This window comes from Sarcophilus harrisii, chromosome 5 (genome assembly GCF_902635505.1).
Source record: "Sarcophilus harrisii chromosome 5, mSarHar1.11, whole genome shotgun sequence".
In the NCBI taxonomy this organism is placed as follows: Eukaryota; Metazoa; Chordata; class Mammalia; order Dasyuromorphia; family Dasyuridae; genus Sarcophilus; species Sarcophilus harrisii.
In genome coordinates, this window is record NC_045430.1 from 227,808,709 (window position 1) to 227,821,927 (window position 13,219).

Genomic DNA, 13,219 nt, shown 5'->3' on the forward strand with positions numbered 1-13,219 from the left:
CAATCAGTCAATGAACATTAAGTGCCTACTATGGGCCAGACATCATGCTAAATGAGGGAGATACAAAAAGAAGCAAAAGAGTTCCTGCCCTCAAGGAGCTTAGAATCCAATGGAGGAAATAACATGTAAAACTATTGTGTTACTTAAAGTTTGAGACTTGCTGGGACACTAGGCCACTCCAAGACTTTTCTAAGATTACAAAGTTAGTATGTGGAAGGGAGAGTACTTGGATGTAGGTCCTTCTGACTCTCCATCTCATGTCATGGCTGTCTATAGTATTTTTCTTTTTTACAATGAAAGCAACGCAGTATCAATATAAATTGATGAAATTATGGATCTACAGCAGAATGAATGACTAAGAAGGCTTTTAAAAAATTCATTACTCACCATAGACCAGGCTCAATGCTAATGTGCTAATCTAATCTTTTGTACAAAAGGATTATTGAAGACTATTTCTGTAAATTCCTTTAATTAGAAATGGAGAACTGGATCTGTACTTTCATTTGTGTAGATAGGAAACTCTCCTTCTTCTATTAGGACAGATAAACACCTTTTTTTTGATATGTTTCGTCTTAGACAACTGCCAAGTGAGATGATGAGTCCTACAGCCAGTATGTTTTAAGGTCAAGTCTTGAATCTGGGTATTCCTGTCCTTAAGACCCTTTCTCTATTCACTATTCTATGATGTCTCTCAAAGTTTATCAAAGGGAAGATTAAACTGAGGTCTAGCCCTCTGAATCTGTATACTTTGTCCAGCTCTTTTATACAGAAAGAACCTCACTCAACTTCACGTGGGTAGTAAAGCTAATAGATCTGGGCCTTGAGCTTAGATGCTCTGACTTCTTAGATCAGTACTTCTGAACCCTACCACACTTTTTCTGGAATGTTTGCACATCCATGCATTGCTGCATTAAGTAAATATAGTTTCCCTAATTAAAATGTGGTCACAGTTCCAGAACAAGATGGGACAGAAAGCACCAGGGTATTGGTAAACAAATTAAGTTCTCTAAACTATAACTAAACCTCTGAGTAAGGAAATTAATATGATTTCCCCACATTATTGCAGAAGAAACTAAGGCCACATGGGAGAGGGCGATTGGGTTGGGTGGTTGGGAAAGCAGAAGCTGAACTTAAAACCAAACCAAACCAAGTAGCTGGAAAGAGAGAGGGAGGAAGAAAAAGGAACAACTCATTGATTGTTCTCAAATTAGCAATTGGCTTTCTGATGATAAGACTCAGAATTCTGCTGAAAAAAGGGTAGATTTTCATCTTCATCTAGACCCGAGGATTATTATAATGAGAAGAGAATTAAATCTGTAACTGGAAAACATGGGTATAAACCCCAGCTCTGCCCCTTAAAGGGCTTAGGGGAGCTGGGGCCAATCCCTTGTTTTCACCCAACTTCTTTGTACAATGACACGTCTAGTCTACATGAAGTCAAGGGTCTTCTAAATCTATGATCCTATAATTTAGCTTCTTATCGTCACCCTTTTTATGAACCACATTGAGTGGCAGCTTGGAAATTTGTTTGCTTTTTTGTAAAAAGAGTTGTGATTTTCTCCGTGTTCAAATAAATTTCTGTTTCCAATAAAACTGATGCTTTGGACTAAGTCTATAGGCTCACATTTCATTATTGTTGTTGTTGTTTTTAATTAAAGATTTTTGTCCCATTCCCTCATTCTTTTAAAGGGTTTCCATTCAGAGTCCACTTGAAGTCCCTTAAAGTTTTTTCTTTTTCTGTTTTGATCATTTTTCTTAAATTTGGGAAGACTCAGGGGTGGGTCAGCCCTGGGAATCTACTCTAAATAATGCAATAGAATTATGAGATGGTATAAAGGAAAAGGCCTCTCAGGCTCCTTCCAGGTCTAAATCTATAACCTAAGCTCCCTGTGAGAGACAGCAGACAGTCTCAAGGACATAAAGGGAAAAAGTGACAAAGGGGCTATTCTGGTCCTCTTCTGGCTGCATTATTCTCTAGTACCCATCGGTGATCAGCAATAAGGGATGAGCGTGGAAGCACACTTCTTAATCAAATGGACAACAGCCATGAAGCCCCAGCTGCATTCTGTAAGGCTCATTGCAAGGGGTCAAAAGTCCTAATGGTCTCAGTTGCCCTAAGGAGCTGGGCAAGTGCAGGGGTGCAATCAAGGGCTGACTCCCCCAGACTGCTTCCCTTTGAATGGAAAGGCTCAGTTGATCTTTTTGAAGTATTTCCCACACAGCCAGCATGTCTTTGACAGGAGGCGAGGTATATTACATGCTCCACAATGTCAGAACTGTTTGACATCAAAGCTCAGGCTTAGTTAGTGATGAGAAACCCTTCCAAGGGGGCAAATAGCAAGGTAATCTATATGCAAATTAACCGGTTTACTTGGTCTGATGTGCATGAGACAATGTGTGGATTTAATTATGGTTTATTGGGGCTGGTTTTGCTTGAGTAATCTGAGAGTAATGGTGCATAATGCTGAATTAATCTCAGATTTAGAAAAATTGGTTTCCAGGGAATCAGCTGAGACAAGGGCATCAGCACATAGCATTAAATACAGCTGGGTACCTGTCTTAAAGCCGACCTGCTGAAAGAACGGCCTTTCAATGAAGTCTGTATATTTACCATCGCTGCAGTCCTAGGGGGTCAAGGCTGCCGAACTCCCCCCCTTGGAAATTGATCCCAGAACTGACCTTATGTCATAGACCCAATCCTATACTTTCACATCCCACCCTTGACTCTTTGTTGAGTTTATTCAGTCATGTATCTGAGAACAACATCGAGCAGGAAGACGTGTTTTGTGTTTCAGGTTAGTCATATAACAGATGGAACTGCTAAGCTCATAATAAGTCCAAAGCAGGAAAAGACCTGAGGGGCCCTTCCTGGATCAGTCTCAGAATAATGTTTTTAAATGAATACAATACATGGGATTACAAAGGAAACCAACTATGTTGAAATAGAGTTATTGAAATATGTATATATATTTTAAAACAAATTCACAGACCTCAAATAAAGAGTCCCTGATCCAGTCCAGTCTCCTCATTATATTGATAAAGAACCTGACAGCCACCCAGGGAGATTAAATAACTTGCTCAATTTGACACAGTCAATGTTAAGAGGATTTAAATCAAAGTCCTTGGACTCCAAAAGTGGGAGGATACCATGAATAAACGTCATCAACTTTACCATCTTGCTCAGGACTGGGCTTGCTCAGTGCACACCTATCAAATCCTTATACAATCTACTGAGAGTGCACAAATTTTACTTATTATTAGGAATAAAAAAAAAACAAGTTGAAACTCTGCTTGTGCCTCTGAAGGTGAAGTACAGTAATGTTTTCTACCTTGTCATCAAAGCTTTGGAGAAGATGCTAAAAAGATGACCCTGGATGTGGTCAGCTCACTGATAACAAGCCAGGATGATCTAGTCTCGAAAAAGACTGTCACAAGATAAAGATTCTTTTAAGAGTTTCAGTTACCAAAGACTGCTATTCTGTGGTGAATCTGACTCCAGGCTTAGATTCAGAACTTTCCCAGCTTGGTAGGATGGTCAGACCCTGGGTTCTATTGCCATTATCTTAAGAGTTCAAGGTCACTTACATATTACAAGGAGGTACTGAGGAGTAAAACCAGAGCAGTGCTGGGACAACATAAATGCATCTTACTATGCCTAACTCTTAGCCCCAAGCACTCAGTAGGTGCTTAACCTTAGCTTTTAGCTAGCACTTAGTAGGTGTTTAAACTTAGCTCTCACCCCCATGTACTCAGTAGGTGCTTAAACTTAGCCCTCAGCTCTAAGCACTCAGTAGGCATTTAAACTTAGTCCTTAACCCTAAACACTCAGTAGATGTTTGGTTAATGTTGGTTAAATGTTAAAGATGCATATATGAGACAAAGGGAAAATTTTTTGGAAATACCAAATTCCTTAAAAGTGAAAGCCAGACAATAAAATTTTATTTAAAAAAGTAACTTATACATCATGTTGAACCCAGGACTAAGAAAACATAGAAACCTCGCCAATGTATTTTGGTTACTAGTAGCAGCTAAGTGGTTCAGTGGATAGAGTAAGAGCCCTGCAGTCAAGAAGATCTGCTTCAAATCTTGCTTCAAACACTTGTTAGCTATGGAACTCCAAGTAAGTTACTTAATTTCTGCTTGTTCTCAGTTTCCTCATCTGTAAAATGGGTGCTAATTATAATGGCATTTTACTTTCATTGTTGATGTTGGGAGTAAATGAAATAACACATGTAAGTTACTTTGCAAATCTAAAAGATTTGATATGTGCTAGCTATTATTACTATTACTACTACTACTATTATTATTATTATTAGTAGTAGTCAATAAACATTTATTGAGTATCTACTATGAGCCAGGTGCCATACTAAATATTAGGTACATAAAGAAAGGCAAAAGAGAGCCCCTATTCCTTAGAAGCTCACTGTATAATGGGAGAGCCAACCTGAAAAAAAAAAAAAAAACAATGTTCCAAGAACATATATATGGGACAAACTGAAGTTAATCAGCAGAAGGAAGATATTAGTATTAAAGGGAAGAAAAATTTCTTGTAGAAGGAAGGATTTTCGCTAGGACTTGAAAAAAGTTTGGAATAGGGACAGGTTTGGAGGGAAAGATGAGTTCAGTTTTGGGCATGTTGAATTTAAGATCTCATTTGAACTGTCCAATGCACAGTTGAAGATGTGAGACTGAAGCTCAACAGACAGGGTTGGATAAGTAAATTTGAGAATTACCAGCACAGAGGTCTACAAGAGCTACTGAGATTATCAGCTGAATCACTAGAGAGAGAGAGGAGAGGAAGACCCAGGACAGATCTTGGGGGATACACACAATTGAGGGATATGAGCTGGATAAAGTTTCAGCCAAAGAGACTAAGAAGGAGTAGTTACATGAGTGAGAGGAGGAGAATCAGGATGGAGAGCTGTTGTTCTTGATGTTCAGCTATTTTCAGCTGTGTCCTATTTGGGGTTTTCTTGGCAAAGATAATGGAGTGGTTTTGCCATTTCCTTCTCCAGCTCATTTTACAAATGAGGAAACTGATATAAACAGGGTTAAGATATTTGCCCAGGGTCATACAGATGTTTAGTGTCTGAGGTTGCGTTTGAATTCAGTTTTTTCTGACCCCACTTTATTCACTGTTCCACCTACCTATAGAAAAGTAAAGGAAAAAAGAGTATTAAGAAGAGAGTGATTGACAACAGCTGAGGATGCATTAAAAGGCCATTAGTGGGGCAGCTAGGTGGCTCAGTGGATAGAGCACCAGCCTCGAAGTCAGGAGAACCTGGGTTCAAATCTTTCCTCAGACACTTAACACTTCCTGGCTGTGTGACCCTGGGCAAGTCACTTAGACTCAGCAATGATGAAATATTTGTTAATTTTGAAGAAAGCAATTTTATTCAGTTTATCTAAAAAGATCATGAGTGAGATTGAAGGAGTTTAGCCAAAAAAAGGAAGGAAAACTATGGGACAATGGCTAGCAGGGAGTAATGGGCATGCAGGAAAATAGGAAAGAAGCAAGTGGACAAAGGCTGAAGATAAATGAGAAAGGGGAAATGACAGTGAAAAATCAAGTGGAGAAGATGGGATGCAATTGAAGTGACTTCAAGCAGGTTTTTGTAATCTTTTGATATGAACAGTGGTGTTTCCCAAGTTTAGGTAAAAAAGGTAAATTATCGAAATAACGGTTGTGTTATGGTTCTTTTTAAAACAGCGGAAAAACAGGAGGAAAAAAATAATAACTGCATTCATTATGCCCTCCAATAATACACTATGTTACCTTTGGCCAAGAAAGCATCATTCATGATTGCAAATGTACAAGAACATTATTTGTATAGACTTCTTTTATGTGTTATATAGTATACTCAGTTTCTTTCTTTTTCTTTCTTTCTTTCTTTCTTTCTTTCTTTCTTTCTTTCTTTCTTTCTTTCTTTCTTTCTTTCTTTCTTTCTTTCTTTCTTTCTTTCTTCCTTTCTTCCTTTCTTCCTTTCTTCCTTTCTTCCTTTCTTCCTTTCTTCCTTTCTTCCTTTCTTCCTTTCTTCCTTTCTTCCTTTCTTCCTTTCTTCCTTTCTTCCTTTCTTCCTTTCTTCCTTTCTTCCTTCCTTCCTTCCTTCCTTCCTTCCTTCCTTCCTTCCTTCCTTCCTTCCTTCCTTCCTTCCTTCCTTCCTTCCTTTCTTTCTTTCTTTCTTTCTTTCTTTCTTTCTTTCTTTCTTTCAATTGGAATTAAGTGGCTTGCCCAGGGTCACACAGCTAGAAAGTATTAAGTGACTGAGACCAAATTTGAACTCAGGTCCTCCTGACTTCAGGGTTGGTATTCTATCCACTGCACCATCTAGCTGCCCCAATATTCAGTTTCTTAAACTGTGGAGCACAAAATTATGGTTTACTATCATTAAATGTTTGATTTGTATACCTATTTTATATACCCAGGTCATGTAAAAATTTCTCAGGTGGAAAGCACTGTGAGTAGAGAAGTTTAAAAAGCCCTGCATCAATCCATGTATGAAGTGCCTATTCAGTGCAAAGCACTGTGTTAGGTCATGGAGAAAATACAAAGTTTTATTAAGACTGCCATCTTGGAATCACATTTTGGCAGGAGACAGGATGCAGAGCCGAAGCAGACTTTGAGCAGCAGTCAAAGACTGTTGAACCCTCCCCATCTAGTCTCCTCTGTGAGACTCTGTGTGTCTCCAGTGGCTGCGTGGGCCTGGGGCTGTGGCCTGTAGGTCAGGGCCACGGATTTTGCTTTAGCATCAGTTGGCTTCCAGGAAGGTCCAATCTGTGACCTTCACTTCATTAACACCAGGCTCTATTCAACTTCAAACAGCTCAGCCGCCTGACATTTGTATATCTGATTACTAGTCTGATCCCCAGCACTGGAACATACTGTAAGAGGCTAGAATTTTACTAGTTTATTAGATGCTCAAGTTTGATGTGTGTGAAGTATCTGGGGATGGAACAATGATCCATGTGGGTATGAAGAGATGGGGCCACAGGAACAACTAAGCATTAAAAAAAATAAGATCCCCTGAACCCACTTATAAGAATCAGATGCTAAATTTGGTAGATGAAAGATATTTCTGGTTAGCCTTCCAAGACATGGTATCGATGTAGACATTTTTCTTTTTAATTTAATCCGTGTAAATTTGCCAGTAAGGATGGATTCTGTTTTTAAAATTTCCTCCATTTTGAATATAAGAAAGTCAAAATGTAAAGAACTGACTTCTTGGGTTTTATCTTTAGCATGTTATCCACAAAATGCTCATTCGAGTTCAAATTCCAGAATCTCTGTCATAAATTGTAGGAGAACTTAGAGCTGAGATTCCTACAGAAGTTTTACACTGAGATATCATTTAGGGTTATAGAGGTTGCTCTTAATAGGACTGGAGAGCCACAGCAAGGTGACTGACCACCTAGGATGGAAGCACATTTCTTTTCTATACATATGTTTGATGTATTCCATTCTGATGAAGGGATGGATTTGGTAGCCAGCATCTTTTTTTTTTCCCCCTAAGTAACTATTCTCTAAAAATATATAGTGGAGCAGCTAGGTGGTGCAGTAGATAGAGCACCAGCCCTGAAGTCAGGAGGACCTGAGTTCAATCTGTCCTCAGACACTTAATACTCCCTAGCTGTGTGACTCTGGGCAAGTCACTTAACCCCAATTGCCTCAGCAAAAATAAATACATAAAATAAAAATATATGGTCATAAAGTAGGAAACATTAAGCACTCAGGATGTTCCAGGCACTTGCTAAGAACCGGGGTTAAAGTCTTGCTTTTGACACATGCTGGCTATATGGCACTGGACAAATCACTAAACTTTACCATACTCCATGAAACTCCAATAAATTACAGATGATTCTGGATCATTGGAGATGGTTCATTTGATGGATGAAAGCTTGGGGTTGGGCTAAAGGAATAGTAAAATACATTTATGCATCCATAAATATACATAGAGTAGAATAGAAGTTATTACTTTTAAAGTGGTGGTCAAGTATGTCATTTAGTATTTACTGCGTAGTAGGGATGCCCCAAATCACAAGCCTCATAAACATTAAATGTAAACAAAGGACTTCCTTGCACATACCTTTAGTACAAAGCAGTGATCAGTTGGAGCTTTATATTTCATTTTGTACTGTGTTCCATAGTAAACATTGACATTTTCAAACTGTATAAAGCAAGCCAAATCCCGAGATGTCTGCAAGTGGAGAGAAATAATAATAAAATGTTAAAGAAAGATTAATTAAGAATTAATTAATTCCAGAACAACAATAATAAAAAAACCCTTCCCATTCCCAAAGCTCTTACAAGAATTTTGGACAATTAACAGCTAATGTGTCACATTTATGCAAAAAAGCATCTTGAATTGTTTTTGTTTTATCTGATATTCTATCATGAAGGGTATCCTAAAAAAATCAAAGCTCTTTTTTAAAGAGGAAAGAGAAGAACAAGAGAATTTCTGGTTCTACTTCTGGTTCTAGTGCTCTTTAGTTTTCTAACACCTTGCACCACTGACTGACTTTGAAAGCCCCAGCTAACTGACCTTGACTTCTTCCTACTGATGCAATCAAGACAAGGTGACCACCGAGGAAAAGACATTTCTTTTCAGTGCACCTATTACAAGATCTTTCTTTTCTGACAAAGGGATGGATTCTGTGGCTAGAAATAGCAGCTTGGGGTTTTTTTTTCTCTCTAAAGAAAGCTTCCAATAAGAAATAGACAGTAAAAGGCACTAAATGTACCTCTCAGTAAATTAACAGAAATTTCAGGCACTTCCATTTTTTTTTTCTTGTCCTTTTTTTTTTCTCCTAATACTGCAGGTTCCCTCTTGCTATTTATTGGGCTTGATGTGTTGCCATGGAAACAAAATGTCTGCCTCACTGAACAACCTTCTTTGTGAAGAGTGAGTGCAGTAGAGAATCTGCATATTCCATCACACCTTAATTACAAATTGGTTCTGTTTCTCTGTTCTGGGTTTTTTTGATGCTAAATATAGCTTACAAACAATACAACTGAGAATTAGCATGTGTGATTTTGCTGTTTGGTTCCTTCCCCCTTTACTGTCATACATCTTTTTCTTTTTTAAAAAATGGAAACATTTCTGCCCTCCTCTCCCATTTTTCATACCAGCTAATAGTTCTTTGTAAACTGTCTTATTCCAAATGTGGTAATTCAACACAATCAGAGCCTTATAATACCAACTTTCAAATTAGTTATCTGAAGAAATGGCTAGAAGGACTGATATCCAAAAGAAGTCTATTTTTGATTTTGCCAAACAATTCCTGAGTCCCATATTTAGCAAGTAACATTATATGTGTCAGTTCCATCTAAGTGTTAGTCAATAAGCATTTATTGAGGACTTACTATGGGCCACTGTGCTAAGTACTGGTGCTCTACACTAAACTGCCTTGTTAAGTAGATAAAAGAATGAATGATTAAGAAGGCATCTTTTTTATTAAGTTCTTACTATGTTCCAAGTATTGTGCTAAATCAAATAAAATCATTTCCTGAAACAATATATGGACAATGCTTGTTTATTAGATATTAAACATGATGATCTGTTCATTAACTCATGATTTTAAATGAAGATGTTATTCTTCTTGAAAAGTATTCACTTGCATCTGAATACCTGTGACAATGTTATGAGTTCATAACAAAATTTAGGATATTTTCAAGTGAGATGCAACTGGTAGAGTGGATAGAGAGTTGGTTTTGAGCTTTTTTGCCTTCCATATATGCTAGTTCTGTGATTCTCTTGTACATCCACTTAATCTCATGATGCCCTTGGGCATCTAGCTAAGATTTTAAGTTGCAGAGAAGGTGATGACTTGTATGAGTACAAGGAATTTTCTCTCCTGGGGGTTTCTATATCAATGAAACCACAAGTCCAGGTCCCTATACTTTGAAAAGCAGGAGAGACTTTCTTTTTTCCTTTATTAGATAAATAACTAAGGGTAGACCAGTATGTATGGTTGCCATTCCATTACCACACAATTTATAGTAGAATAGAATGCTGGGCCCAGAGTTAAAAAAAACTCATGATAAATGTTTCAAATTATTGGAATAAAAATCTTACAATTCCCCTTGCATACCTCCCCCATTTTAGTTATGTGCTACAGGTCTGGTGTAATTCTTTTATCAAAATCCAAAATGTGACCTTCCAAGTAAGGCAGACAGTTTAACTTTAATGGGAGCATGCAGAGAACCTGCAATGTTCATTCCTTAGGGAATTCCAAGTGTGAAAATCATGCTCCTTCTGCCAACCCATCTAGGCCATAGTAGATGACTTGTCCAGGGTCATATGTTTTGTCAGTGACAGAGATGGGATTTCCACCTCAGTCATCCTGACTGCAAGTCTAGCTTCTGTCTGCCATCCATATTCTCCCTAAAAACCGTCCATGGAAGTTTTATCTTAATGTGGTTTCACTGCCAAAGAAAAAACAATATATGTGAGTTATTTAAAAGTTTATTTACTCGTGAGAGTTGAGTGAAATAGGTCAAATGATGTGTCAGGAATATTGTGGGAAAGATTCTGATAGTGATAGGGACATTTAACCAGAAAATTGCTAAGGATTCTTCCAGAAATCCTTTATTAACTTAATGAAGTTCATTAACTTATGATACGAAAGAAAAGACAGAACATCTTATAAAATTTTTGTAAGCTTCAAAACTGTTGAACACTTTGCCAAATACAGGACAAATTTAGGGTGTGTCATCCATGTTCAATAAGAGAGTTTGTTTGGGGAATGACCTAGAATGGTTTTCCTGTGTGAATCAAGGCAATATTAGATCTACATGGGCAGGCTGGAGTTTCCTCTGAGGTGAAAATTAATCTACCTTGGGACGTTGGGGACTCAAATGACTGTCATCCACACCTTCTGTCCAACCCAGGCAGCAGAGGGTAGTGGGCTGAGAAGGCAGAAGCCAAGTCACTTAACCTTTCTCTGTCATAATTTCCTCACTGGTGAAATGGGACTAATAATATTTGCCTCACAGGGTTGTAAAGAAAGCAACTATATAAATATAAGCACTTATTATTGTGATTATTCCTGCGTTTACATGAGAAGACAAAAAGCCTGATGCAGGAACTTAAAGTAAATTCATGAGTATCAGGCCCTATGGAAATATGAAGTGAGACAGAGCAGTGGGGACAGAAATGACTCAGAAGAAATAAAAAAAGTAAGACCTTAAAATGGGTCTTAGATCAGGCCTTGGTCCTATTATCTGAATGAAAACCATAGGTAAAATTATTATTATTCTTTTAATTTAGTATCATCATGTCTGCTATTTTTGCTCCATTTTTCAGTAGTGATTGACCAAAAAAGCCTGTAGAAAAATGAATTGAATAACTGTGTTTACTTAGGGATAGGAGGAGAGAGAAAAAGGATGTGGGCTTGAGTCCTTGGAAGCTCCTGGAGGGCAGAGAGTGTCTCAGTTTGATCTTTACATTCCACAGAGCTTAGCAAAGAGCCTGACACATCCTAAGTGCTTAATAAACGTTTGTTGATTGATTGATAGATACAGAGAGGCGAAACCTTGGATGAAGACCATTTAGTGGCAGAGGAAAAAAACAGGTAAGCAAACACCTGAGGTCCCTGAAAAGGGAGAAGACAAAAGGATGAACAATGAACTGGTCTATAACTAAGGTACAGAATGCTTTGCTTGTGGGGGCCATTTAATACATATTTGTATTTGGAATTTACATTTCTGTCCCTTGCTTTGCTAAGAGTGAAAGGTTTAAGTAAAGAGATCAGAAGTATTCCTTTCTTTTTCTGGCCCAGTGAAGAAAAAAGCTTTTGACATGATGATGATGATGATGATCATCATCATCATCATCATCATCAAGTGCTTACTATGTGCCAGGTGCTTTGCTGCTAAGCCCTTTACAATTATCTCATTTGCTCCTCACAACAACCTTGGGAGGTAAATACTATGGTTATTTCCATTTTACCAATGAGGAAGCTGAGATAAACAAGGTTAAGTACTTTGCCCAGGGTCTCACAGCTAATAAGTGTCTGAAGTCATTTGAACTTAGATCTTCCTAACACCTCAGGATCAGTACTGCATCCATTGCACCGTCTGGCTGCCTCTATTATGATCACCAGCTATTATCATGTAAAGGATTAAGCCATCAAGAAAACTCTTATCTAGAACTATCCATCCCTTATTGATTCCAGATTAAGAGAATAGAAAATAAGAGAATAAAAATTGGAGGGAAAGTAATCAAATAGTCTTCAGGAAAAACATATTCCTGCAATTTTTTAAAAATTGGGATTTAAATAAAGCTGAACATGATTTTTATTTGTAAGACCAAACTACTAAAAAATAAGAAATAGTTTTATCAGCCCTATCTTAAAATATTTGTACAAGTGTTGTAGTGATACCAGACTTCTCAGGTATAACAGACATTTATCCTTAAAATGTCACCTGAAGATTTCTTTTCTTTCACCTTCATGAAATGCTTTATTGCTAAAGTGTTTCCTTTTGACTTCCTGACCTTAGTCTTTCCTTTGGGTACATAATAAATTCCAGAAGCTCGTAAAAGAAAATAGCGTCTTTTCCAGGATTTCTTTCCATCTTCTTTCAAATAAAGAGCCCCTTCAATTTCTGGCACAATGACAGATGTCCCACAGAAACTTTCCTGTAATGGAGAGCCCAGTTACACAAAATATACAAAACGTAAACAGACACTTGTGTTCACATTTAAACAAACACTGACAAATCATTCTTTAAATCAAGCTACTTCTATCTGATGGACTCAATGTACATGTGTGCAGCCTATGGCATCTGCTCTTTAAGAAGAATATATACTATCAGCTAATTGGAGCAACAATGGTAAATAACCGAGACCAAGTGAAAGGCAGAAATTAGAAATTTATTCAGGTGTTGTTTTTTTTTTTAAATTAAAGTCTGTGATGAGGAAGGCAGATGGATTTTTTGGGGGGCCTCATTGTATGGCCATACGATGATCTGTTAAGCATATTAACAATTCTCATCTTTCCAGGTGTTTCTCTCCAAATCTAAATCTGGCTATAAAACTACTTAATTCCATATGAGCTGCCCTAAAAAGGAGCACAATGGAGATTAAGTCTCTCCTGTCTTTTTCTTTCAATAATAGCACAGGGTTGGAAAGGAGCTTTCAGGTCACCTACTCAACTCTCCCTTCACTTTATATATGGGAGCAGAGTGACGCCAGGTTAAATGGCCTTCCCAAGATCACTA

The 13,219-nt window shown here is 37.7% G+C and overlaps 1 protein-coding gene across 1 annotated transcript in view; it reads right to left on the reverse strand.

The window, feature by feature from the left end:
* The window catches only part of APBB1IP (amyloid beta precursor protein binding family B member 1 interacting protein), a 114,586-nt gene that overhangs the window by 22,005 nt on the left and 79,362 nt on the right, over window positions 1-13,219 (reverse strand). The window contains exons 9-10 of the mRNA XM_003771855.4: window positions 12,495-12,638; window positions 8,085-8,195 (exon numbers count right to left, since the gene is read on the reverse strand). Coding sequence (XP_003771903.1) covers window positions 8,085-8,195; window positions 12,495-12,638 — 255 coding nt within the window. The remainder of the gene's footprint in view (window positions 1-8,084; window positions 8,196-12,494; window positions 12,639-13,219) is intronic.